The sequence below is a fragment of the Prionailurus viverrinus genome, chromosome D4, assembly GCF_022837055.1.
Source record: "Prionailurus viverrinus isolate Anna chromosome D4, UM_Priviv_1.0, whole genome shotgun sequence".
Lineage (NCBI taxonomy): Eukaryota > Metazoa > Chordata > Mammalia > Carnivora > Felidae > Prionailurus > Prionailurus viverrinus.
The window spans coordinates 4890363-4917657 of NC_062573.1; the positions used below are offsets into that span (position 1 = coordinate 4890363).

At 44.8% G+C, this 27295-nt stretch overlaps 1 protein-coding gene across 15 annotated transcripts in view; it reads left to right on the forward strand.

The window, feature by feature from the left end:
* DENND1A (DENN domain containing 1A) overlaps nt 1-27295 on the forward strand; it is a 513319-nt gene that overhangs the window by 287260 nt on the left and 198764 nt on the right. For 14 of the 15 annotated variants that reach the window (XM_047829482.1, XM_047829479.1, XM_047829488.1 and 11 more), the window contains 2 exons: nt 3568-3668; nt 20047-20092. In XM_047829482.1, coding sequence (XP_047685438.1) covers nt 3568-3668; nt 20047-20092 — 147 coding nt within the window. Of the gene's footprint in view, nt 1-360; nt 456-3567; nt 3669-20046; nt 20093-27295 lie in introns of those variants that run through there. The other variant, XM_047829484.1, reaches the window with a different exon arrangement.

The following is a 27295-nucleotide window of genomic DNA, read 5'->3' on the forward strand; positions in this document are numbered from 1 at the left end:
CACTATTCCTAAGTAACGATGTACATTGTTTTGCCACTTAGTGTTTTGGAAAAGAGTCAAACCGTTTTCCTGTTTGTTTGTTTTCATAATCAAATGGGTAAATGCATTTTACTTCAATTGCAGAGATTTGGCCTTTAGAAAACTCCCAATGAAGATGATGATGAAACACCTTAAAAGTTTGATTTTTATGAGAGATAGGTAATTTTAAAATCTTGACATTTAACTTTTAGGGTTTTTTTTTTTTTTTTTTTTAGGGAAAAGGAGACATGAAAAGAACATTGTCTGGAGCTAAGATCTCTGCCACTTTATTGCTTGAAATAGGATTTTGACTCAAACCAACTCAAGCTAAAGAGAGGCAGGGAATCAAGTTCTATCTCAACCCAGGAACATTCTATTGAATGACTTTTTCAAAGAGAATTACAAGTGAATTCGTGTGATGAGGACATCTTATGTTTGTATGTCACCTTATAGATTTTGAAGGGCTTTTACTTACTTATTTGATGTGTTGCAGAGTTACAGAATAGACATTTGTTGAATGAATGGATGAATGAATCCATTGACACGATTTCCCAAAAGTGGCATATTTGTGTGTCTGGGCTTGCCCTTATTGTTTTGGAATTTGAGTCATGTACCCCAGTCTGTGAGACTCATGGAAATGTTGGTCCGATAGTTGAAAGCCAGGCCACTATCTTTATATTGTGAATATATTTTAAGTTGGAATTGTTTTTTTATTTATGGAAGAAACATTGCATTAACTTCCAGCTACATCTGTGCTGTGCCACTGAGAGAACATGGGGAAGAAGAGAGACATGGTCTTTCTGGGCCTTACAGTGAGAGGACAAATATGCAGACAGGTCTAGTCCCATTAATAATGGGGGCTTACACCCAGGAGAGCCATGAGGAGAACGTAGTGCTTTCGCAGAGACCCAGAAGAGGAGGAGTTTGCTAGGGGCACAGATCCAGGAAAGGAGTACATAGCTACTCCTAAGTCTGAAATGATTTATTCAAAGGATAAAGTTGGAGAAGGCAGTAAAGACCATGGAGCTGCTCTACAGGTAGACTGAAAGTTGATGGAGACAGGCCTGCTCCAGACGTGCTCCCAAAGACTCCAAGTAGGATGTTACATGACCGGACCTGCATTTTAGGATGAGTACTTTGGCAGCTGGTTAAAGTATGGGCAGGAAGAACTGGGGCCCAAAGCCAGGGTAGCCCTCCGGCCTGACTTCAGGGTGCAGTTGGAGTGAAGTTTGTTCATTTTCCATTCATACGACACCAGCAAAGATTTTTCATCTCTTCTAACCCTGAAGAGATTAGTCATGTAAAATGTGACAGCCTTCTTTATTTGGAATCCTACTGAAATGGGTTGAGAAGGGATGGATTAAACCTACAAGCCTTGGCGGAGTCGCTGGGAACAGCTCTTGAGAGCTTGCTGGATCAGCTCCTGTTCATGACATGTACCTGATTTAAAGAACAGGGTCTGGAGGGAAAAGGAGGCGGGGGAGAAAGTAGCGGCCCTGGATTTAATACACAGCTCTCACAACTGTGAAACATCAGCAGAATATCCAATTTAAAGCTGTTCATGTTACACTAACCTCTGGGATTCTTTTAACTGGGCCTTGGCACGTCACTCTTTCGCCACGTAAATGTCCTTCTGTCAGCAAAGGCCAGTTAACAGCTTCCAAAAGAAGCAAAGTCCTCATGGGAACAGGCTTCCCAGAAACCAAAGAAACATTAAAGAAGAAAGGCAGAAAGAAACATGTGTTGTTGGCTTTTGTCGCTTCATAGCCATATCTCCAAAGGTGTTGGGTTTTTTTCCTTCTATATTGAATTTTGTAGCAATTTTATTCCATTATATCTTTGTCCCTAATTTTTAAATCTCTCAAATCCTCAGATGATGTGTCTAGCTCTTAAGAAAAAGAAGGAATATGTCAAAAGAAGACGGAGCGGAAGGATTAGTCAATAAACAGTGTTGGGGCAATTGATTAACTGTGTGGAAAAAATAAATTCTCACCTCCGTCCTTAAACCTAAATTAATTCCAGATGGATCAAAGAGTTAAATACTGGGGAAGAATTTGGAGGACTTTCTTAGTATAACAGCAGTAGAAACCATCATGAAGGAAAAGATTTGTCTGTGTAATTATTTAAGCCTTCTCTACCCCCAGAAGCGCAAAGGAAATTACAGAAGGATAAATTATTTTCAGGAATGTTACAAAGGATTAGCATCCTTTGTATATCCAGTGTTTGCTTGTAAATTACTTTTTCAAAATACTAATGCTCAAAATACTAAGAATGCGAACAGACCATATTTACCTAAGAAATATTACCAAGAACAGTGATAAGAGGTTAAGCCTTAGTCATGATCAGAGGAATAAGAAGAAAATCCAGATAGATACACTTTCAAAGCTACTAACTTGACTACGTTCTTAGTGCTGGTGAAGTATGGAGAGAACATTCTAGTACATGGCTGTGGGAGTGCAAAGAGACTCCATTCTTTATTATATTATTACATTTATTATATTATAGTTATTAAGTGCCTTAAAATATTTATAACCTTTGTCTCTGAATCCTATATTTAGGAACCATGCATAAAAAGTATTGACATGGGGCGGACTGAGTGACTCAATCTGTTAAGCGTCTGACTCTTGATTCAGCTCAGGTCATGATCTCATTGGTTCGTGGGATTGAGCCATGCATCAGGCTCTGTGCTAACAGCATGGAGTCTGCTTGGGATTCTCTCTCTCCCTCTCTCTCTCTCTCTCTGCCCCTCCCCTGCTCAGGCTCTCTGTCTCAAATAAATAAATTAAAAAAAAAATGTATGGACATGATCTGATTATATAACATAATGGTGGGAGAGTAGTTAAATGTAGTTTGGGAAATTCACTGAGTGTCATTAGAAGATAATGTTTTCTAAGAATATTTGAGGACGTGGGAAAATGCCAGCAAATAAACATAAACTTAAAAAAAGATAAACGAGCACTGTATTTACAGTAATCCTAATTTTATTAGAAAAGGAAATAAAAGTGCCAATGTATGTAATACCCCAAAATGTCAAGTTATTTTCAGATGGTGAAGACTTTTATTTTCTTTTATCCCTTTTCTCCATTTTCTAAAACTTTTACTGTCCATTGTGCATCAGCCTCATAATCGGGGCAGGTGGGGGGAGATTTCTTTTGAAAAGCAAGCTCTCACTAAATTTGAATTAGAGTGATTGGATTAGCTTACAATTTTAAATATGTTGAAAAGTATGTATTTAATTTCATTGCTCAACTCCAGTGACAGCATCTCCTTACTTTGATTTTCTTTAAATGTTTGAGAAAGACACACACACACACACACACACACACACACACACACACACACACAGGAAGAGAGAATGAGTGGGGGAGGGGAAGAGGGGGGGTAGACAAAGTATCCGCGCCGATAGCAGAGAGCCCGATGCGGGGTTCGAACTCAAGAACCACAAGATCGTGACCCGAGCTGAAGTTGGATACTTAAAAGACTGAGCCGCCCGGGTGCCCCCTCACTGTGATTTTTTAGCTCTGATTCTTTGATTTGCTTCTGTTGCAGTTGACTGCCTGCATCCACGGGTCTGCCGCGATGCTCTACCCCATGTTCTGGCAGCACGTGTACATCCCCGTCCTTCCTCCACACCTGTTGGACTACTGCTGGTAAGGCTGCTACTCCCCCTGTCCTCTGCTGTTCCTTCTCTAGGAACTGATGAGGATGTTAGGTCTGTAACTTGTGATGCAGCTGGTGACTAAACTAGAAATAGTAACTGGAAAATGACATGGATTTTCGACCATGCGATCACATGGCCCTTTTGTTTCCAAACTGTTCTCATCTATGTGATGGCATTCTTAAAAGTTCAAGGCAGTAGATCATACTTCCCATTTCTCACTTTGGGGAAACCAAAGCACCAAGTAGTGGTGTGATTTCTTCCCCCCAAGGTGGACTGGGGACTGGTGAGAAGAACACTTGAGGTACCCAAGGTCTTCACGTTTCGGCCGTACCCTGGCACATTCTGTAGGAGTCGCTCTGCCTGTGGTTGGGGAGCACCAGCCAGACCTCAAAGCCCTCTGCACTTCTTTGACGGGAGTTTCGCTGTTCAGGGGAAATGTATTTTAGTGGAAGGCACGCGGCCTTAGAGTCCGCTCTGCCACCTTGGGCGAGTCACTCAGCCTAAGGAGCCTTTGTCTCCTCATCTGTAAAATGAAGTTGTGCCATAAATAATATATGAAGATAAATGATACAGCAGAATAAAGGACATGATGTAGAAAACCTGACTCATGGTAGGCACTCACAAAATGTTTCTGCAGATACATTGTCACTATCTGTCCTCCACGGATTACCAAAAAAGAGTGTGTCTGTAACTGATTTGGATCTGTTTTTCTTCTGAATAATTTCTTGCTCTGGTGTAATGTTACTAAAGACATTGTCTCCAGACAGCTCAAGTCAGCAGACGTTGATAAGGGAGCACTGTACACGTATAGGAAAAAATACCGCCTGAGAGAAATTAAGAGCTTCAGGAGGAAAGGACCCATTGAGGGATCACAGCCCTGTCACTTAAGAACAGATGATTTAGGGGGCACCTGGGTGGCTCAGTTGGTTGAGTGTCTGACTTCAGCCCAGGTCATGATCTCCTGGTTTGCGAGTTCAAGCCCCCGTCAGGCTCGCTAATGTCAGCGCGGAGCCCGCTTTGGATCCTCGGTACTCCCCTAACCTCTCTCTGCCCCTCTCCTGCTCACGTGTGCTCACGCTCTCTCTCTCAAAAATAAATAAACATTAAAAAAAAAAAAAAGGTGATTTAGGATACTTGCCATCAGTTCACATTGAGTCCAGGTCATAATTCTTGCTGGGTTCTTCCAGCCCATTTTGCAATCCTGTCACTGAAAAGGTTCGTCGAGGTAGTCAAATTGTCCTGGGAGCTTAAAGGTATTCCGCAGGACTCCTAATCTGAATGTGTTGTGCTCGCTCTCATCCCAGCAAGTCATGTGTACAACCAAGATGTAACTCAGAGCCATCAAGTAAAAATCAGTCACCCTCTCCAGGGCAGTGCAGGGCATTAAGTACCTTATCAAGGTAGGTGTTTTTATCTGTGCCTTTCTCCCACCTCTTAAGAAATTAAGGGACTGTCCCTCTGCTTAGACTTGCCACTTCCTCTTGAGCTTCTAAACCAACTCTCTTGGTTTTTCCATTCTGCCACATATCTCAGAGGAGAGGACTGTGTTTCCTATCTAGTAGTTTGTTGTTGTTTGAGTGAAAGACTGGGGGGCTGGGTGGAGGAGGACCGTGAGGCTCTGAAAGGAAGAAAGAGGTAGGGGGAGTGAGAGGGGGGAAGAGGACAAGACACAGAGCCAGGGGAGGTGGAGGAGGATGGTGAGGGGAGTAGATGGAAAAGGTAGAAAGGGGACATGTGTTCCCTAAGACTCACACAGTGAGTCCCAGTTTCCTTAGCACACCTCCTGCCCCCCACCATGTAATAGTGTCACAGGCACCTACTCCCACACAGACAGGGGGCCCCCTGTACCCATACATACACACTGACATGGGTCCCTTCCCTGTGCCTGTGTCTCTGGTCCCCCCCCCCCCCCCCCCGACTCTCCCTGCACACCTCAGCCCAGGCACGTCCTCTAAGAAGAAGCCCTCAGGTTATCCCTGGAAGAGACACCCCCGTGTGTCTTGATGCTGAGCCTCAGATTGGAGCACTGGTGGGCTTCTGAGTGACGGTATTGGTAGGAGGGGGCGGAGTCATTGCAGTTCCTCTGCCTCCCAAATAGTACAACTTTTTTTTTTTTCCATTATTTGGGAAGCTTTGGTGGCTAAATTGTCAGCTAGCTTAAAACTAGCAGCTTACGTTCCCAGAACTGTGCAGAGAAAAATGCTTTGTCAGTTACAGCGATAACAGTAGCTGCCATTGTTGAACATCTCCTGTGCCCCAGTCTGTGATGTCACTTAATTCTTCTAGCAACCCCATAAGGCAGGTATTATTAGCTCCATTTCACAGATAGGTAAACCAAGGCCCCAAGAGGTTTAGTAACTTGCTCCAATATAGATAGCGTGTACTGTATGATTCCATTTTTATAAAAACAAACGTGTGTGCATATAAAACTCAAAAATGTGGATATATGTACATATGTAGATGTATGAATGTGGATATATGTAGACACACACAGATACACACAGGCAGAAATCAAAGAGGACATACACCACGGTGTTGGCAGGGATTGGTGATGGGGAAGAGGGAGAAGAATGCTGCATGATTTTTGTTTTATTTTATTCTGTTTCTCCAGCGAAAAGTATGGTTTCCATAGCTTACAAGTTTCCCTTTAAGAAAATCATTTATTCTAACCAGTTGTTATTTCCAGCCCTCCATTCTTGTTTGCTTAAAGGATTTATCGGCTGTATTGCTCTTTGCTGTGGAAGGTGATCCCAGATCCTCTTTCCAACTTCCTCTCTCACGCCAGCCCTCTCATGAGCTGTGGTAGCGGCCTGTCCGAGAGCGACGATGCCGACAGGTCTTCCTTAAGAGGGAGACTTGACAATGAAAACTATTAAGCCCTTGTCTCCCCCACCTTGCACTCCAAAAAATCCAAGTGAAGACTTGTCTTTTTCAGAGCCTGAGTGGGTTTTTTGATTAGGCTCCATCTTAGAGGTTTCTGTGTATGTGATCGCGGTGCCTCTCCTGGTCTCTTGTTTTCACAGAACTTTTTTTGACATTTGACCAGAGGATGATTGCAGGCCAGTGGGGGTTGGTATCTGTTTGTTAACTACAAGATGTAAGAATGATGAAATAAAAGACCCCAAGAGGAAAAACAGATCCTCCATTCAAGGCTTGATTTGATCACCTTCAGCCTGCTACCAACTGCTTTGGTCAGAAACTACAAATGTCCTGAAATTTGAGTCAATGCTAATAACTTTATTCTATTGTGCTCGGTGACTTTCACCACTGTTGAGTTTAATCCTTGGTGGTAAGAGCCAGCAGGGATAACTAGCATTTTGAGTAAAGTGCTAGGAGCTTGAAACATGTAAATTTGAAGGAGGTTTGTTCCTCTGCAGATGATTTAAATGTTAAGTACGTCCCCATGCAGGGGATACACGAAATGGAATCTGAAAACTATTATCTCCTGTAGAAATGAACTCTCAATTTACTCACTGCACAGGAAGGGCAGATTCTAGTCATTTTCACTGCCAGCAGGTGCCCTTTCTATGCATAATAGACTTCGAAAGTGTAATTAACACATGAGGACCACTGCTGCCAGTTTTTCTTCAGGTACATGCTGCTCGGGGTTTTCAGGACAACAGTGTAGGCTGTAAGAGCTTTTTACATGGCACTTGAAGATGAGGTGTTCATTGACTTCTGGACAAAGACATGTTAAATGAGGCTGAGTCCAGATCCTGCTGTTGGTATCGCAAGTCATGGTGCTTGGGCCCAGAGCCCCCAAGAGCTCTAATGCAGCCTAGTGTAGAACAGAGGCCAGGAGCCCAAAGCTCTGGGATGTGGTGAATGTGTGGAAAGTATGATGCTGAAATCCCCGCAATTATGTGGACTAATTGCACATTCACAAATACAGCAACCAATTATCTGAGTTAACTTTAATTAGAGGTATAATCACAGATTTTAATTATCTGAATAAATCAGTTTAGTACAAATAGTCTGCCCTGAATATTTCCCAAATTAAAATTTTCAGCTCCCTTCCCATTTTTGGAGAGGGTGGTAAAGAAAGTGCTGAGGCTTTGGATTCGGACATACCTGGGTTCAAATCTCAATTTCATCTCTTATTAGCTGTGTCACCATTAAAAATCTATTTTATCTCTCTGATCTGCAATATCTTTTTCTGTAAAGTGGGTTTAATTTACCTACTTTGAAGAGCAGCTTTAGGAATCAGAGATGTTGGTCATCCAGTGGTACACAGGCCATTTAGTAAATGGTGGTTGTTCTTATCATGGTTATTATAAACATGGGACATGGATTTTTGGTTTCCAGAAGGTTTAACTCACATCAAACATTCTTGCTTCTGCTGCTTTGTGAGCTCAGGGGAAAACTTTATAATTCATCTTTTCTTTTTACCCCTCAGATTGTTTTTATTTTGATTTTTTTTTTTTTATTTAACTTGAGTTATTGTATGGTTGTTTTCATTTGCAGCTGTGGCATAAGAATGAAAAGAAAAGAAACAAAAGCAGATGGCAGAGAAAACGAAAGGAGTAAGACATTTCCAGCCCTTATGAATATTTAAAAACATGTGCTGCTGGTTCCTTTCTACTTTAGATCTGTACCATTTTCTTGACTTTGAAAGTGAAAATGAGAATGTTCCCCTACCTTGGCTGATGGCAGCCCTGACCTTGGCCAGTGTTGGGAGAGCCTGCCCATTTCTGGGACAGAAGGACTAACTTGCTGATGAGAATCTGCATTTCCTTTCATTATAATAATCACCATCTCTTGAGTAGTGTGTACCAAACTCTTTATAAACACTATTGCAGATCTTCAAAATCAGGCCATAAAGTAAATAGTACTGGCTCCACTGTATGGATTAGGAAATTGAACCTCAGGGAGGTTTAGTGATTTCAGCCACTGTGACACAGCTAAGAAATGGTAGAGCTTGCCCTTGAAATGTAAGGCTTCCTCATGTTAAAGCTTTCCTTATTAATATCCTCCAAAGTTTTAGAGAATAAGTTGCACCCATCACCAAGATTTGGTGAAAAATTTTTTCATGTAGGCTGCTTGATAACTTGCTAATTACAGATTTACGTTGTTCATTCAGAAAACATTTATAGGGCCCTTACTGTGTACTGGGCACTATGCTAATTAAATGTTGCTAATAAAAGGTCCCAATAGAAACCACATGGTATTTCCCACATAAATTCCTTTTTCTGCCTTATTCTTTCAGAAGTAGTCCTAAATAAGGACTCCAGTCAGTTCCCAAATTGAATTGTGTCTTTGGGTTATTCTGGACACTTGTGGACCCACCTTTGTGACAAAATATTTCCAGAGCAGATCAGGGCAAGTTCACGTTGTCCCCCAGGGGCCAGCCAGATCAAGAGCCACGTTAGTAGCTAATTCTGATGCTCTCTGAGGACACGGTTGAACCAAAAAGTTATATCCTATGTGTACAATTAAGGTGTGAATTTTGCATTTGTCTTTGTAAATGCATTCTATTTCCTGACATTTCTAGAGGATTCTGTAAGCCGTTTTTCCACTCAGCTTGGGCATGCTCAGATTCTCTGTGAGAGATACCAGTTCTAGATCCTTTATCCATGCTGCCTGTCATGTTCTGAATCGGTCCCCACATGCTGCATCATGCATTCCATCTAGAATTTTTAGCAAACGGTCTGAAATATGCCAGGGTGCACGGTCCATGTGGGTGGAGGGCATCAGTCTGGACACAGCTATGAAGTGATTTCTGGATGACCGGAGCTAGGCCCAGTCGAATCTCTGTCTTCATTGATGCCATGAGATTTTGCATAGGGAGTAAATTGATTCTCAAGTTAGTGGGATTCTTGATATTCTTAGTGACAGAAATAAAAATCAATGAAGTGTGGTGTGGTGGAAACAGAAAAACCTGGCTTTGTTCTGGCTTCCCCATTCACTAGCTTGAACCTCTCTGAACCTCTCTGAGCCTCCTTTCTCTTCTGTCAAACATGGATAGTAATTACTACTGACACAAAGCAGGTGTTCTATAAATAGTACGTACTATTTTTTGTTATTAATAACTACATATACGTATTTATAGTTCTATTAATACGAATGTATATAAATGGCCCAAGAAAATCCAGTCGAAATACACAACCCCCAGGTAGAATGGGAGTAGGTTAGGTAGACAGGTGTGGCTAAAATTCTCCTATATATACCAAACCCTGGGATAGGTAGGTTTTGTTAAAGATTGAATTCTAGAGGCTCCTGGGTGGCTCAAGTTGGTTAGGCGTCCAAGTTCGGCTCAGGTCATGATCTCAAGGTCCGTGAGTTCGAGCTCTGCGTTGGGCTCTGTGCTGACAGCTCAGAGCCTGGAGCCTGTTTCGGATTCTGTGTCTTCCCTCTCTCTCTGCCCCTCCCCCATTCATGCTCTGTCTCTGCCTCTCAAAAATAAATGTTAAAAAAAAAGATTTTAAAGATTGAATTCCAATAAGTGAACAAAAACTGTCATTTCTATTGTGCAGCAAGTATTTATGAGTGCCTACTACAACCCATTGGGTTGGCATTGGGCATAGAAAGGTAGGAGAAAACAGTCCTTCACAAAAGAACTCAGGTCTCCAGGCAAGAATGGGAGAACAGATTTTTTTAAGCTAAGAAGCAACAAGTCACCAAGACAGGGTGGAACACCACACCAGGAGCTCCTCTGGGAGCAGGAGGACGGGATAAGGGCCAGGGTTTCAGTTCCAGATAGAAGAAGCAGGGAGATGCACCGTGTGTGTTGGTTGAATAAAAGGAAATTATAGATTTCCAGATAAATCTCTTAGTAAGAATTGGCTAAACTTGACCCTGACATTTGAACAGAGAGGCTGAGTAGGAGACAAGTTAAGTTTTGGGTCCAAATTCTGGCTCTGGTCCCACTGAATATATGTCTTTGGGTGAATCACATAACGTCTCCAAGCCTCAGTTTCCTCATCCACCAAAGTATAGCTAAAAATATGGTTGTCCATGAAAAGACTGACAACCTGAAAATTTGTTTGCTGTCCACCATCAGAGCCCTACGTCAAGATGCACGTGCATTTCCTTCAGCAGTACCCAAGACTGAGAATGCTGAGAGCCTTTGGAGGAAGTTTTGGACAATTTATGAGTAAAGTGTCTTCCTGGTGAAAAAATGGCAGAGAGAAGAGACTGGGCTCTTTGTATTATCGATGCTATAGATTCTGTAGGAAGGTAGGGTTCTGTAGGTTCTATAGGTTCAAGTTCTCCATTTGATGTAAACAAAATTTTTAAATAGTTATTTATTTATTTATTTATTTATTTATTTATTTATTTATTTAAGAGAGAAAGCACAAGCAGGGGAGGGGCAGAGAGAGAGGGAGATACAGAATCCGAAGTAGGCCCCAGGCTCCGAGCTATCAGCACAGAGCCTGACACGGGGCTCAAACTCACAAACTGTGAGATCATGACCTGAGCCGAAGTTGGACACTTAACCAACTGAGCCACCCAGGCGCCCCCCCATTTGATTTTTTTAATTAAAATGTAATTCATATACTGCAAAAATTACCCTTTTTAAAACTCTACAATTCAGTGGGTTTATGTATATTCCCAAGGTTGTGCAACCATCATCACTATTTCCAGGTCCATTAGATTTTTTTTAATAAATATTTTTTAATGTTTGTTTATTTTTGAGAGAGCACAAGTGGGGGAGGGGTAGAGAGGGAGACACAGAATCTGAAGCAGGCTCCAGGCTCTGAGCTGTCAGCGCAGAGCCCGACGCGGGGCTCAAACTCACGAACTAAGATCATGAAACAAGGTCATGACCTGAGCTCAGTGATCAATGGATCCTGACCTGGATCCATTAGAAATTTGATACATTCTTTATTGTTAGTAAGGTAATTCATCCTTATTTTAAAACATACATTTTTTTTTAACCTTCCACAAACATATCCAGCAGAAAGCAAATGTCCTGTGAAAATGAGCAATCCATGTAGGTGGTTGGCATCAGACCCTTTACTTGGCCCCTCCAGGGTGCCGCTGTTGGCCCAGACGCTAGGGATGCAGCGGAACAGCTTGTCCGGCCTCAGCATCGTGTGCCCGCAACGGGGCAGAGACTTGTAGGGTTAGAGAAGACATCGTGCCCCTTTACCACGGGATTGGCCCTTCCGCAGTTGGGGGTGGGGATTGTCGGCTCACCCACCCGCCCTTCGGCCCTCCATCTCCTCTGCTGCCACATATACCTCTGAGCGGCAGAACCCGCCCTGCTGGGCCCACCTTGCCAGTCCCCGCCCTGCTGCCTGATGTGTTACAGGGCAGCACAGCTTGCCTCCCTTGCCCCGGTGTCTGACTGGCCTCCCTGGAACACAGCTGGCCCTGACCTCTGCTTATACGACCAAGCCTTGGCCTGGCTTTCCATTTCTTGAGACACATTCTGTGTCTGATTCCTCACGCCTCCCTGACATGGAGCCTGTCTTAGACCCAGTACTTAGAAGACTGTGGCACTTCTGTGGCACAGCATAGCGGTCTCTATAGCAAAAAGATTCTAGACACGTTCCTGGACACCAATAGAGCAGGAGCCACAGTAGTGCCGTCGTGCCTCAGCAGTGGAGGAAGGTACCTCATGGCAGGACTCTGGGGACAAGTGCCCCTGCCTCTCTCCATTGTTGGGACAAGGGAGAGTCCGTGGGGCCACCAGCACAGTGCTAGGCTCAGCATAATCTCTCAACCAAAGTGGGTTTGTGATCGCCCTTAAATATTTGAAAGACTGAGAGGCCAGGCTAAGAAGTAATTGGATGCCGTGCATCTTGACACGTGACATATCTTAGTCCTGGAAAGACAAAAAGAAGAAATTTTCCCCACTTATTAGTTGCATTCTGAATTTTTACATTGACGAGAGGGGCTTGCTTTCTTTTGATTTATCCATAAACCTCTTTTACGCTCTCTCTTTCCTCATTTCTTTCAAACCTCCCTCATTCATTCCTGCATTTCTATGAGAGTCTCACAGGCTGTTGGTGGATCCCAACTTGAGATTTCCCTTTGCATCTGGCTCCGGCTGTTATGGTTCTCATTGAACTCTCTGGGGCAATAGAGAGCCCTGTCTCCTGACCTTTTTTTTCTGTGATTAACTTCTCCTGCTGCAGCGGTCTTAGCCATGGAGCCCTGCTTGATGTTTTCCAAGTATGTCTCCTTCCGGTAGACTGAGGAGGCACAAAAGGGCGGACCACTTCAGGCTTTGATGTTGACCTTTCCAGGTTTTCACCCAGGCGTTATCTTTGTAGCTCATGTATTCGTTTAGGTTGGGTTCTGGGGGCTCAAAGCTCTGAAAGCCATCTCCCCCCCCCCTTCCAGGGTTACCCCAGGAAGCCACAGGGCCCCACTCAGAAGGGCACTGTCCCCTCTCCCCCCTTTCATGCATCAGCTGCAGCGATAGACATGTGTCGCATTAGCAAACCATCTCTGGCGCCCGAACCATGCACACCCAGCTCCCCCACTGTTGTGAGCCCTGTGCTCTGGCTACCCAAGCACACATGAAAGTGGACGGTCTGTGCCTCCTCTCCCGGTCTGGGATTGCTCTTGTCCTCTCACGGGTCCTCATCCTGGGCTATTGCTCATAAATCAGGGACGGCGGGGTGGAAACCAGGCACGAAGTTAAATACCTTTTTCCCCTAAGAGAACCTTGATTAACTCATGGCATTTGTGCCCCTTCCACTTTTCAAGCCATATTTTCTGCCTCTTACCAGCTGTGACCTTTGTTGAGTCACTTAATCTGTTTGAGCCATAGATTCCTCTGTAAATTATGGAGATCAGCCTTTCAAGACTGCTGCCACGATGAAGTGAGGTCATCTGAGGTCCGCCCCACCACGCCTTGTATGTTTCCTTATAGCACTTTATACACATACTCTAATACGCTTATTTAATGCCTACTCTTAACTGTAAATTCCAGATAGGCAGGGACCAGAACTGTTCTCTCCTGTGTCCCCAGCCCGATGTGATGCCTGACACCTAGTAATATTTGTTGGTTGACTGACCAGCATATGAAAGACACTGAGCACATAATAAATGTGCCATCAGATGTTAGTTTTCTCTTTTCTGTCCCCAGTTGCCTTTTTAAAATTCAAGCTCCTGAGCGGCTAGTTTATTTTTCTCTACGGACGCCGTGAATCCTGTTACGATCTTATTTTCCTGGGTGGGTGTCGGCAGCTGGAGGGTCACAGCCAGATTTGTGGCCCTCCCAGCCAGTGTGCGAAACCTCACCCCAGCTTGCGATTTTTCCCTTTGCCCCTGTTTCCTTTCCTGCTTTTGTTGCTGTGTTAACCTGCTTTAAAGCTTGTTTAGAACAACAACAAAAAAAAGAGTTATCAATTCATTTAAGGGAGTAAGGCTAACGGATTTATTCTGTGGAGTATCTAGTTGCTGTTTTATTTTTCAATTACAGTTGTCAAGTGACTTTTTTTTCTTTAAGTTAGCATAATGGTTAAGGGAGGTTCATATTTAGCAGGAGTAGTATAAAAGACTTTGCAGTAGAGGGATTTGAGCTGGAATCACCATTAACTGTGACCATGGGCAGGTTTCTGAGAATCCTTTTTTTAATCCGTAAAATGGATGGTATAAATTGGATTCTTTGGGGGATTAAATGAGATAAGGTAGCTAAAGCCTCCTGCACAGCCCTCTGACTCCGGGAAACAGGAAACAGTTGGGTTCTCCTGTGGCTGACCATCTAGAATAACTGTGCAAATTAACCTGTGCTTTATGCCAAGTGGGCAACCCACACAGAAGCCTCTAAGAAGGGGGGTGTTTGCAACCACTGGGGTTCTGTGAGAAGTGGTGCTTAATGGGCACGCAGGTTCAGGAGGACCTGAAGGAAGAGGGCTTGAGGCCCAGGGGACACCGTATGACTAAGGGCTCAGAGGCAGGCTGGGAACAAGAGGATTCCTCTGGTGAGGGGAGGTGGGGATTGGCGTTGACGGGACATGATGTGACACGGCTGAGACCTGGTCCAGCTGCTGACCGGCCCTCGGAAAGCAGATTAGAGGAGATCTAATCTCCTTCCCCTCCTCCTTCCACTGGCCTCGCCGAGGCTAGGCTTCTGGGAAACGTCTTGTCTCAGCAGAGCAGACTTGGGTTCTGGTCTGTTCTGTCATTTTGCCAGCTGTGTGACCTGCATGACCTTCACGTCTTCACCTTTATGGTGGCAGTAGCAGTAGTGCCTGCCTCACACTGCTGCCGCGAGGAGCCGCCGAGAAAATGCCTGGTGAGCCCCTAGCCTGATGCTGGCTGGCTCTTGGCGGGCGTGCGGTGAACGGTGGCCGCTGTTGTCGACTCCCTGTGCACACTGGCCCTTATACCGGCCTGCACGCCATCCGTCGGAGACCAGAACTACGATCGTGTGCGCTCTCTGATAAGATGTGCTGTGAGGTCTTCGCTCGAGCCCTTTCTCCCACCTCTTGTCCTTTAACCTGCCCACCCATGCCGGGCCCCGCTGTTTCAGAGCAGAATTGGAAACCATTTGGCAAGCTGTATTTGTGCTTTTGTTTCTTTTCCAAAGAAGAAAGAGAAGCTCAAATGATTAAGACTTCTTTCAGAGTTTGCCTTTCCTTTCAAAGTAGTAGACTGAGGAAAGACGCCTGGGCTCCCCGTAGCCGGTCCGTCCGGGATGTGATTGAGGAGGTGTGTGCCTCGCAGAGGTCCACTGGGCCCTGCAGCATGCGAACTCCAGTGCTGACTTTGCATTTTTATGGGGATGAGCAAAGCAGCGGACCTTCCATCCCCCCTCCCCACCCCCTCCAGCCCCAGGAGCTAGTAGCTGATTCCTTCCTGAGGTCGAAGAAGAGGTGTCTCTCACCTGGGGGTGGGGGGGCCCCCCACCTCTCCGCGGGTCCTCCCGCCCCTCCCCCTTTGTCCTGGGAAGCTTTGTTTTGTGTCTCTGAGCAGCCAACCTTCTTTTATTAAACCTCACTCTTTTCCAATTAGTAGCCACTCACCTCAGGGGAACATAATTAAGAGGGCTCTAGTTGTCTGGAGAAGGGAATGAAACAAATTGTGGAAGTGCAGTAATCGTGAACGGGGCCGCAGCACCATTCCTAAGTCTGCGGGAGCCATAGCGGTGTGGGGAATGAGCTCCTGCGTAGAACTCAGCTGTAAGAAAGGCCTGAGTTCATAGGAGGATTGGGTGAGTAGCCCCCTTGGGACATCAGCACTTCTTTTGGCTTAAGGTACCAAGTGTGTTTCGGGAGACAGCATGGGCACAGCCATCCAACAGCCCCAGGTTGGAACTGTGGTTCCAGGTTCACCGTTTACTAGCTGTGTGACGTTGGACAAATTACTTCACCTTTCTGAGCCCGTTTCCCAGTCTGAAAATGTGGATAATAGTGCTACCTTGCAGTGTTGTCTTGAGAACTGTGCGTAAGTAACGCCTAAAAGCGGCTGGGTTGTAGTAGCTCGATAAATATTAGTTCTTTTCCCCCTTAGTAGGATTCAAATTAAACATACCTCTCAGGTAAAGGTCACTGCCTTGACACCAGCTTCCCTTTGCAGGGAAGAAGGAAGGAAGAATAGTTTTTATTCTTCCAGAATGTAACTCATGAAGTCAGATACTGCAGTAATTCCCAGAGAACAAAGGCCTAATAGAGACGTACCCTGTTATGCTATTCGGAGAAGCACGATGCATCCCACAGTTGCCATCGGCCATAGGGTCGTTGTGACACAGTTGTCATGGCCTGCCTCTGTGTGAACTTGGTCATAGCTGTTAACATTATCACCGCTTTAATTATGTGCATTATTGGTTCTGCACATGTTGCGTCTAAATGCCATTTAAAATGGCTTCAACATCACACTTAGAATCGCCATTAAAATGTAAAGTCACTGCGAATGCTGAAAGGCACCAACAGCAGATAAGCATGCTGTTCATTTGCTGTTGAGCAGATGTTTGCATTGCTGTGTTCTTGAGAAGCAACGGACAAGTTCTTTTGGGGACCTAATAAAGGAAGACAGGTTCTAGATGAGGTTTGATTGCATCTTGTTCCTGAGATACAATCAAACCATTCTTTGGGCGCTCAGAGAATGGGTCCAGTGGGACCTGCCATGTCAGGGACTCAAAGAGAACCCATCTGGACTTGATAGGTTACCGAGCCTACCACGTGCTGTTCCTGTGCCTGGCACTTCGTGCGTTATTGCAGTAGTCCTGAAGGATTCCCACCTTAACAGAGCCTGCCTATTTATTTATTTATTTATTTATTTATTTAAAAATTGTTTTCCTTTTTAATGTTTGTTTATTTTTGAGAGAGAGAGAAAAAACAAATTATATGCACTCTAGAATTTCAAAGATAGAAATCTGTTCCTTATTGTGGGCCGATGTTGGGTGAGGAAAACGTGAAAACAAAAGTACCGTTCAGGTGATGTGATCCCCTCTCCTCTAAATTTCTCCTTACCATAAAAAGTCAAAGAAAAGAAGATTTCCAAAGAAAACGAGTCAGTATCTGCAGTAACAACTGAGGTTTATGGAGAACAGAAACTTTCAGGACCCACCTAGGATTACCCAGTTACATATTTGCCACATTGAGATGTTAAGCAGACTCTGGGTTTCTTTTTTCTTTTCTTTTCTGTTCTTTTTCTTTTTCCTTTTTTTTTTTTTCTTCCATTTTCCTCTCCCCACTTGGAATTTGTAATTAGTATCTTTGCCTAGTGAAAATGCAGTCAATTCAGGGAAGTATTTGAGGCTTTGTAAGCAAATGATGACAGTGTAAAAGGTATTTGTCCAAATTTGCATTTATACAAAAGCTGGGGCTGCTGTGATTTCAGAGTAAGTGTGCTTTCAATATTTTCTAAATACAGAGCTGCTGCAGCCCTAGCAATACTTGGCTAAGAAATTGCACTTCTATGATAGGCCGTGATTACTCTTTGGAAAATTATTGGGCTTAAAAAAAAATGCCTACCTAATGATACCTGAATGGTGAATCTCACTTTGTCCCTCTTTGCACGTGCAATCACTTCTGCAAGACTACTGTTTCTGTCTTTCAAAATATCGTTGATTTTTATTGCAGGACAAAAGGGCATGGCATTAAAACCTATGCATTTAAAATTCTAGAAAACATTTCTTTTTCAGGGAAGAGACTTGGGGTAGACGGAGACTTGCTCCGTATTCGTTTTCACCTTTTCCTCACAGTTGTTTGAATGGTCTTTTTCTGTACATTAACTCACCGGCTAGAATTTCAATTCTGAAATTCTGATGAAAACCCCACGTCATTTGTCAATTGCATGAGTCAATGCAGGAGCTGGAAAAGTTGCTAAGATTCGGTTAAATGTTACAGATTGGAGTTTTTCCTCCCTTCTATGTGTTAGGCTGTGCGGCTGGACAAATTAATAAGTGGCCATTTTTCTGGAATTCTCTCTTCCTGCTTCCTTTCATTACATTAGGCAAGGTTCCACGAGATGAGACATTTGCAGTCTTAAGACTTCCTGCCAGGGTTCAGACTTTGTATTTTTGACATTGAAGCTGTCGTGTTCCTGAAGCTACTTAATTAGAAACACATTCATTTCAGCGTACCCTGGAGAAAGCTTGGACAGCAGAGCCCGGCACACTGGGAAGTTCGAGTATTTGTGTAACTGGCAGCTAAACTAATGGTTTACAGTTTAAGGGGAAAAAATATCGCAGGGCATTTCCTTGCCCCTAGAAGCGAAGAGAAGCTGAATGTGCACAGCAGATACCTTTTTTAAAAAGGAGAGAGGAAGAAGAAGAAGAAAGCACAGAAAAGACAACTCCACTTTCAGTGCAGTTGTGTGCATAATTCTTTCTTTGGCTATTATCAAACACAAAAAGTCTTCTAGAAGAATAGTTCCCAAACTGTGCTGCTAATATTCAAGTCTGTTTTACAGGCTCCCAAGATCTATTACTGCTGAGATCTGTAGTGAGGAGGACATTTTATATTCTGGGGAAGGATTTTTGCTTGAAGAATTTTATTTGTTGAATGGTAATGAGGGAATTGTGCCCTCTCTTATTTTTAAATGTTTGAGCAATTTTAAAATGCACATCTGATGTTTAAAAACCTTCATTCCCTATCGATTGCTTTCAGAATAAAGCCTAAACTCCTTAGTATTCAAGTGGATGCACCCCTCTCCTTTCTCATTTCTACCCTTGTGGTTCTCCCAACGCTGTCCCCAAGAAAGCCATCCTTGTAGGTGCACTTCCGCTCTCCTGGCTGCCCCAGAGGGAAGGTGCCTGGTCACCTTGGTTGGAGCCAGGTACCTTTCCTTGACGCCCACAGAACACCCTTGACCTTTCATAGGATGTGTCGCATACTGGAGAGACACTCCGTTCCTCCTACTCCTTGACTGCCGTCCCCTACTCCCCAGGAAATACATGCATGGGAGGTGAGCCCCGGGGTTTTAGGTTCAGTATTATGAAGTCAGCGTGGCCCAGAAGGAGGAAATTCAGAGCCACCCCAGGTTTGCTGCTTCCTGTGTTTTGTGGCATTAGACAAGTGATTTCAGCTCTCTGGGGGCTATTCTTTCCTCTGTCAACTGGGGATAAAGCCTACCTGATGCCATTGTTGGTGTGGATTAGGAAAGATGAATTTGCAGTTCCTCACATAACGCCTAGCACATTTATTATTGGTAAGTAGCATCATAATGTGATGCACACAATGTGTGCGAGCATGCTTGCACACACACACGCACACACGTGCGCTCCTGAAACCAAAGAAGATCAATCCGTAGTGCCCAGGTTTTAAGAGCTTTGGAGTTGGGTTCTCATCTTCTGCTCATTTGATGACTTAGGGAACCATTGCGCTGTGAATGAAGCAGTCGGAAGGGGCTTTTTGAATTGGGTGGTGTGTGTGCAGTCGGGGAGGGGAGGCTTGCTCGAAGTTCCCCATGTACTTAGGTCAGTCAGAATGGACAGTTAGATCACATCTCTTGAGGTCAGAAGGAAACATCAAATAAAAAAAAAAAAAATCAGTCTTCTTTGAAACCTATTATACCTCGCGTCCAACCTTGTTAACTGCTTTTTCTGTTGTAACTGTGGCAATTTGTTGTCACTAGTGTCCATTTGTGCCACGAACTCTACTAACCGCTCTATGTGTATGTTCTCTCGTTCTGATCACAAGCTGCCAGTTTGATTCCGGTATCCCATTTTAAAGATAAGGCAACTGAGGCTGTGTGCTCACATGGGGCTACTTAGGGATTGACACCAAGGTCAGTGCTCTTCCCACACCGCCCATGCTGCCTCTAATGCTGCCCACGTTTTGAAATTCTTCTGAAGTTTCTAGGCTTGGGAACAAAATGTCACATTAAGATTTTTGTTGTGAAAGGAAATGTAACTGTGCATACGTTTATTAAAACAGTTTTTCTCCAAATAGTGAACCATCTGTAATTTTCTGTCGGAAGCAACAGACATTAAAGCAGCTGTGTGTCTCTGTTTCTCTTCACAGTGCTCCCATGCCCTACCTCATAGGAATCCATTTAAGTTTAATGGAGGTAAGTTGGCGCCTTTCCTCCCCAGATCTCTCTACTCGCGGCTTTGTTTTGCTATGCGGCAGTGGAAAAGACACAGTCTCGGGATTCACAGCTCTGCACATGGGAGCGTGTCGAACCAACACCTCATGCTCAGCCCCCTCGCAGGTGCACAGAGCTGAGCATCCGGCGGAGGCCCTTTCCCCTGGGCTCTGCTTTCCAGTGTTTTTCCGCTTTGCTTGGAGGTTGTCAGTTTTCATGGGTGAGGGAGAGAGGTTCAGAGAGGCAGGAGGAAAGGGAAGGGAAATTGTTTGCTTTTCCAAATGATGTTTATTATAAATCACTGTAACAGTACGATATTTTTCATTGTCAAAAACATGGTATAAAAAAGTAGGTAGGTATATAAAGAAGGAAGTTGAAAAGTGTCCACGATACCATTATTTCAGACTCAACTACTATTAGCATTTTATTATTCTTCCTCCTAGTCTATATTCTGTGAATATATATTTTGTATAAATATGCATAACTGACATATATATGTATACATATTATATATATAGTTTTAGGTCTGTTTCACTTAATATTATGGCATGGAGATTTCTACATATTTTAATCCACTCTCAATATGAATAATTTTTAATTTGTTGCCTGTCCATCCACTGTTTGGATATACCACAACCTAACCATTTTCCTATAATTGTTGGACACTTGGGTTGTTTATCATTTTTCACTATTATAAATAGCATTTCAGTGAACATCTTTATGCATAAGGCTCTCTCCGCACCCTGACTTATTTCTTTAGCACAGAACCCCCCCCCGCCCCCCCGCCCCCCCGCCCCAAAGTAGAAATGCTTGGTCAAAGCTAGGAATCTGGTGCCAGATTGCTTTCTGCATGGCTGTACCAATTAGATAGCAGTTCTTTTAAAGGGCTTTTGTGTGCTTTTGTAAGTGCCATTGGTTTGTAGACATGAACCTTAAGCTTTTCCCTCCTCGAGAGAGAGAGCTTAAATTTGTACTAGAGCAAAATGGGGTGGGAGGTGGGGGGCTTGCCTGTTTTGCACAGGAGATAAGCTCCCAGAGGGAAAATCTAGAGCCCTGTCCGTCTGTGATGATGCTTTGCATGTCTTAAAGGAAGTGCTACTTCTCTTCTTCTGTTGCCTTCATTTCACGTCGACGAGGACCACCTGCTTCTTCACTAACTGTTGCACACTGTGCTATTGTGCTTACGAAAATGAAACAAGTTGGTTATCGAAAAACCTGTTTGTTTGACATTGAGAATCTTGATCAAAATAGACCACAGAAATCTGCTCAAATTTCTAATTTGACAGGACGGCCATGTGGCTCCTACATTCTGTTAACAGTTCCTCCTTGTCGTCACCCAGCCCTGAGCACATACAGTACACAGTTTATGGACGATCTCGGGTGGTGTATTTAGATCAGATTGAAGAGATTTCTTCTGTGTTTTACCTTTGTTTGTCAAGTTTAGGGGTGTATTCAAGGCTCCTGTGTGAAAAATTGAAAGTGAATACTTTTCTAACCGACCTTTCATGCCAGTCGCTGCAGAGTTTGAGACACAAATGTAAAGACCATTTGGTCTATCAGAGTCCACAGCTCTTTCCGGCCCCTCCTCCTGCCTTCCAGGCTGTTCTAGTACAGGCTTTTTCAGACTCTTTTTCATGTCCCTTTACCTTCAGCATTGTCCACGTTTCTAGTCTTAGCTTGCTTTTCTTCTCCACATGCCCTCTAGTCATCTCTCGTAAGGCTTTTGCTTCAGCTACCAACGTGATATTTGTGACTCTCAGCTCTGAACTTCCTCTGGCTTCTCTTTCTCTGAACTTCAGATGCCAAGTTTCAAGTGCTGATGGATTGTCACCTAATGGACTACAGATGTCTCAGACTCAGTCTTCCCCAGACAATGCGTTGCGCGCGCCACACACAAACACACACACACACACACACACACACACACACAACCTTCTGGTGTTCCCGGTCTGTGAGTGGCACCATTGCCTGCAGAGGCACCAAAGTGGGACACACCAAGCATGGCTGAGTTCTCCTCTCTTCCTCATTCTTTCTCTCGAAATAGTCACCAGGTTTCTGACATCTCTCTCCACCTGTTCCTTCCTCACTGCCTTCGATGACCTTTTTCTTTGCTTTCTTGGATTCCTGTGAAGCCTTATTCATTCCTTTGATAAGCAAAATGAAGGCCTCTGTGTTCTGAACAGTTTGCTAGGCCGTAGAGAGAGGGAGACGGACATGAACTAGGCCAAAGTCCCGACACGTGGTGGGGTGCCTTCCGCCTCGTCGCCGTACCTCCGTAGCCTGCCTTCCAGCCTCTCTCTGCCCTCCCCCATGTCCTGCTGTCTTCACTGCTGTCCTCTCACTGTCCCTTGCTAGCCAGTGCTCTCCCTGATCCATAAGCACACCCACATCCCTCCTCAACACCCCATCCCTCCGGCTAAGCTTGCCCTTCTCCACCTCTTCCCGGAAGTCCCCAGTTGTCCTCTTTCACGTACTGTACTTCTTGCCCCGGATGATAGCTGTCTGCTGCTCTGTCTTCTCCGTCATCGCTAGAAGTATGAGTTCTTTGAGAACAAAGACTGTGCTGCATTCATGTGGTGGCCTCAGCACCTAGCAGGACGCCGAGCACGTACTTTCTGAAAAGAAGGATTGAGTGCGTGCTTGGAAAACTGGATTCCAGGACACATTCAGAGCCTCACTGTTTCCGGGGAACCAGCACCATAAGTTTACTTAAAGGTGGAGTAAACTTTTTACTTTTTATATGATCGTAAGGAATTTTTGAAAAGACCTCTGGTAGTAAAACATGTAATGCAAAATATACGTAAATTCTGAAGCTGAAACTTGAGACAGTTTTGCCTTTAGGTGAATGGGTGCAAATCCACTCTCCTTCCTCAGCCTTTGAGGGATTTTACGTGAGAAGGTTCAGGAAGCATTGGGCAAGATCAGTCTTAGACCTGTTTGACTGAAGTTGGGGAGGGGGTTGCCATGCCAAATTCTTGTGTGATCAGCAGTAAAAGAAAAGCCAGATCAGTCGTTGCCCCATTCTTGAGGCCAGCTAAACCACTTTTCCAAGCAAAGTCGTGTTCCCCGGGTGTGTTGGGTAGCCGTGAACTACCAAATCGTGGCATTTAGTCTCTTAATCGCCTCCCGTGGATTTCAGCTCAGACTCGGAATGCTCTAGTCATTCTTTTTGACTGGGTTTATCTGGTTCTGTTATGCTCTTCAAGGGAGAGAAATGCTTCCCTGAGATTTCTTCCAGGCACCATGGGCTGTAACGCTTGGGGAGGAGCTCGTACCTGGGGCCAAAGGAAAGCTCTTTAAGGAAGGAGCTTGGGAAGGCCCATCTCCTCTCGCACACTAGTTTTCTTACTGGCAATTCAGCAAAAGGCTTATTTTTGACTGTCTTGTTATTTTTTCTTGAAAGCTATAGGCACCTTATTATGCCTTTGCATATGTGCCAGAATTTTTTAAACTTCAAATGAATGTGGCAGATGTTCATAAAAGTTTAGAAAAAGCTACCATAGGAAGACTTTTTAACCATTTTTATGACACTCAAATTTGTTGCACAAAAGGAAATATAAATTATAACCTAGTGTTCTCATTTGAAAAAAAGGTTATTTTGGGGAAAGACCTCATTCTGGTCTTCCGTTCTAACAGGGTGCCCCTGCTATTTGTTGAATGGTAACCCAGTCACCTTCAAGAGTCTGCCTTCCTTCTGAAGTGACAAGTTTATAGTCAATCCGGATTCTTACCCCTCCTTCCGCCTTTTTATATTCTTTCTCTCATTTAAGCAAACATTAATTTGAGGCTAGTGGTAAGTTAGCAGGATAGCCAAGGGTATTGGCATGGACCTAGTTTCTTCTTGGAGAGAGTGATCTTGTTAGCTGGCAGCTAGGAAATACCGAAACGTGGCCAGATTCCACAGGGCCTGTTTCCTTTCGTTCTCTCCACCTCGGTTCAGTTCAGGAGACGTTTCTGCCGCCCCTCTTCTGTGCCTGGTCTGGTGGCAGGTGCCAGGTTACATCTGGTGGATGGTGCTTCTCCGTTTTGATAAATGAAGACTTTCCTCTCCAAGCCTCACAAACAATGCTTTGTGTCCAGGCCTCAGAGTGCTACGAGGGATGTCGGCAGAATATCGTATGCATGTATCCCGGTGGTCAGGAGGGAGGAAGGAGAAGCGATAGCTATGGCACAGTTGCAGACAGAGGCTCGGGTTAGCCTGTGTATCATACCCCACCTGTACACAGAGGCGGTGAAGTGCAGTGGTTAGAACGTGGACTCTGGATTTTAGCCCTCCGAACCTCCTGCTTACGCGATCCTGGGGAAGGTAATGACCTCTTAACGTCTGTTGTCTTACCTATGAAACGAGGACAGTGGCCACATCTCCCTTACAGGATTGTTGGGAGATCCAGTGAGCTAATGCTTGTTGGGTGCCTCACATAGTGCCTGGCACATAAAGAGTTCAGCAGAGATCAACAACCGTTGATGTTTTTATTTCCTCAGTGGGCTTAAAGCCATTTACGTTGTTAAGTCGGTAGCTTTGGGAGCACATTTCAGAGACTCTTAGGTTACCAGGGCCATCGTCCTCATTACCTAGGGAAGGAGAGTTTGTGGTCGCCCTATTTTCTCCTGGTCTGCAGTGCTAGAGACACTTTTTCGGGGATGGGAGCGGTCCTTTTGTAGAATTTGAATGCACTCTCGACCCTCTGCTTGACCACTGTCCTGCTGTAGTAATTTCGGGCAAGATACGTTGTCTCTCTGTCTCTCCCTTTCTTCATCTGTAATAGCGGTTAGCACCCATCTTTTAGAATCATGGGAAGGATTAAATAAATACATGAGTCCTGTGTGTGTCCAGCATACGTGAGTGCCTGGTCTGTGCCGGGCACACGGTCCACGTCCCCTTCTACGGTGATGTTTTGAGAGCCTTCTGAGTACCAACTACTGCATCCTGCTAGGGGTTCTGTACGAAATGGTGAGCGTCACATAATCCCTGCCTTCACAGGGTTTCGTCTAGAGCAGATGCAGGCAAGTAGAAAGTAATTACAGTGAATTTGGGAGGCCATGGGTCCGGTAGGGGAAACACCAAATCTAGCCTCGAGGGCTGTTCCTCTGACAGGAAGGGAACACCTAAGCTGAAGCCAGGGACACCGGGAACAGCATCTGCAAAGACTTAAAATGACCACCATGGAGCTTTCCAGGAAGTAGGAGTAGTTCAGTGTGTGACGGGAGCACAGAGCCGAAGGGAGAGAGCAGAGCTGAGGTAGGCAGGCAAGGACCAGGCCATCCAGGGCCTTGTAAGCCTTGTTAAAGAGTTTGAACTTTATAGGGCAATGGAGAGCCATTGAAGTGTGTAAATAGGGGAGGGACATGGTCAGGCCTTCTCCTTCTGGGCCATTAGAAACACAGTCCTTCCATATAAAATGCTTGGAAACTGCTTAACCATGTTAATAAAGTAAATTGATATTTATAAAGATCAAGGTAATTCTTAAGTAAATCACACACCACAACCATATATATAAAATTCAGCTGTGTTGGCATCCCAAACCCCAGCTTGCTACCATGCTGTGGCCGAGGTGTTTGCAGCGATGACTTTCTTCGAGGGTTTAAGCACCGCTTTTACTAGATTTTGTCTTTTCCTCTCCGTTTCTAAGTACTTTTCATGAATTAGATATTCTTTCTACAGCCCAGTTTGAGGATATAAATTTATTTTTTAATCCATGAAATGTTTGTTTATTTGAGAGAGAGAGAGCGTGCGTGCGTGTGATGAGCGGGGGAGGGGCAGAGAGAGAGAGAGAGAGAGAGAGAGAGAGAGGGAGAGAGAGAGAGAGAGAGAAGGAGGGAGGGAGACAGACAGACAGAGAATCCCAAGCAGGCTCCCAGCTGTCAGCACAGAGCCCGACGTGGGGCTCGAACTCCCCAACCTGGAGATCATGACCTGAGACGAAGTTGGACGCTCAACCAACTGGGCCACCCAGGCGCCCAGAGGATAGACATTTAGACTGGCAGTCGGAACAGGGGGAATGTGACCCAGAAACCAAATTCCCCGGCCCCTTGCTACCTCTGCCACCGTCGCAATTTCAAGAGGCATGTGATGGGTTCACGAGGGCACGAGACCAGGCTTCCAGCATTCTGTTCTCTTTCTCGCCATCCTCTCCCTGGGGAGGCTTGGCGGGAGCTCCTAGAGAGACACCTGATTTTGCAGATGCACCAGGTGCTTGGCACAGCCCTGAGGCACCGCTCCTGAGGCCACACCCGGGTGCCAAGGCAGAGCTCCTTTCAGTCTCTGGGAGCCAGAGGGGCTCCCGGTGTAAGTAGCGGCTTTTTGCACAAAATAACAGGATTTCCTTATTTACAGAAAAGAAAAATAACCCTTCCCCCCTGCCTTTGCATCTCAAAGAATCTGAATTTCTGTCAAATGAGTAGGCACAATTTTAACTAGTTCTTTCTTTTCCCTTTTTCCCTCAGCAGAGAAAGTCTTTAATCCTTTATTCATTTTTTTAATAGATATATATTTATCTTTAAACAGTTTCATATGAGTGGGGAGTGTTTCCTGTTCACCATCGTGCCATTTGCTTCTTCGCAGGACTCCACAGGTAGAGGGTAATGAGATGTAGTTCACCCTTGTTAAAGCTGAGACTGGTGCAGAGCTCGGAGCCACAACTCTATTCTAGATGGGAGTGGGGACCTGTATATGTATCCTCACAGGAGTTGAGAAATCCCGGGTGAGGTTTGTTAGTGCTGAGTAGTCCTTGTCCTGCTTTGTAAGAAGGTGATATTTGCCTGAAACATTCCACCTGGGAGTTTCAGTCGCAGGCTCGCGGGGAGAGCTCTGGCAAGAGAGGCCAAGGGTTGGGACATCTTCTGAGTCCTTGCTCAACACCGGACACGGTGCCAGGTACTTTACCCATTTTCACTTTGGAGCATTCCTCGGAATCTCTCCGCCAGGAAGGGGTATCCACATTTGCAAATGGGGAAGCTGAGGCTCAGGTAAAATAATTTCTGTCTAGTCCCTCGGCCACGATGGGGTTGTGAGGACCCAGAGACTCTGCCCTGCGCGCCGTCTACTCAGGCCGTGTGGATCATGCCTAACCCCGCCTCAGTCTTGAGCAGAGGCCCAGCTTCACTTGAGGTTTTCCTTCTCGGGTGGCCTCCATGCCGTGCACGGACGGGGGATGGTGGCCAAGGGACCCGGGAGTTCGTGTCTGG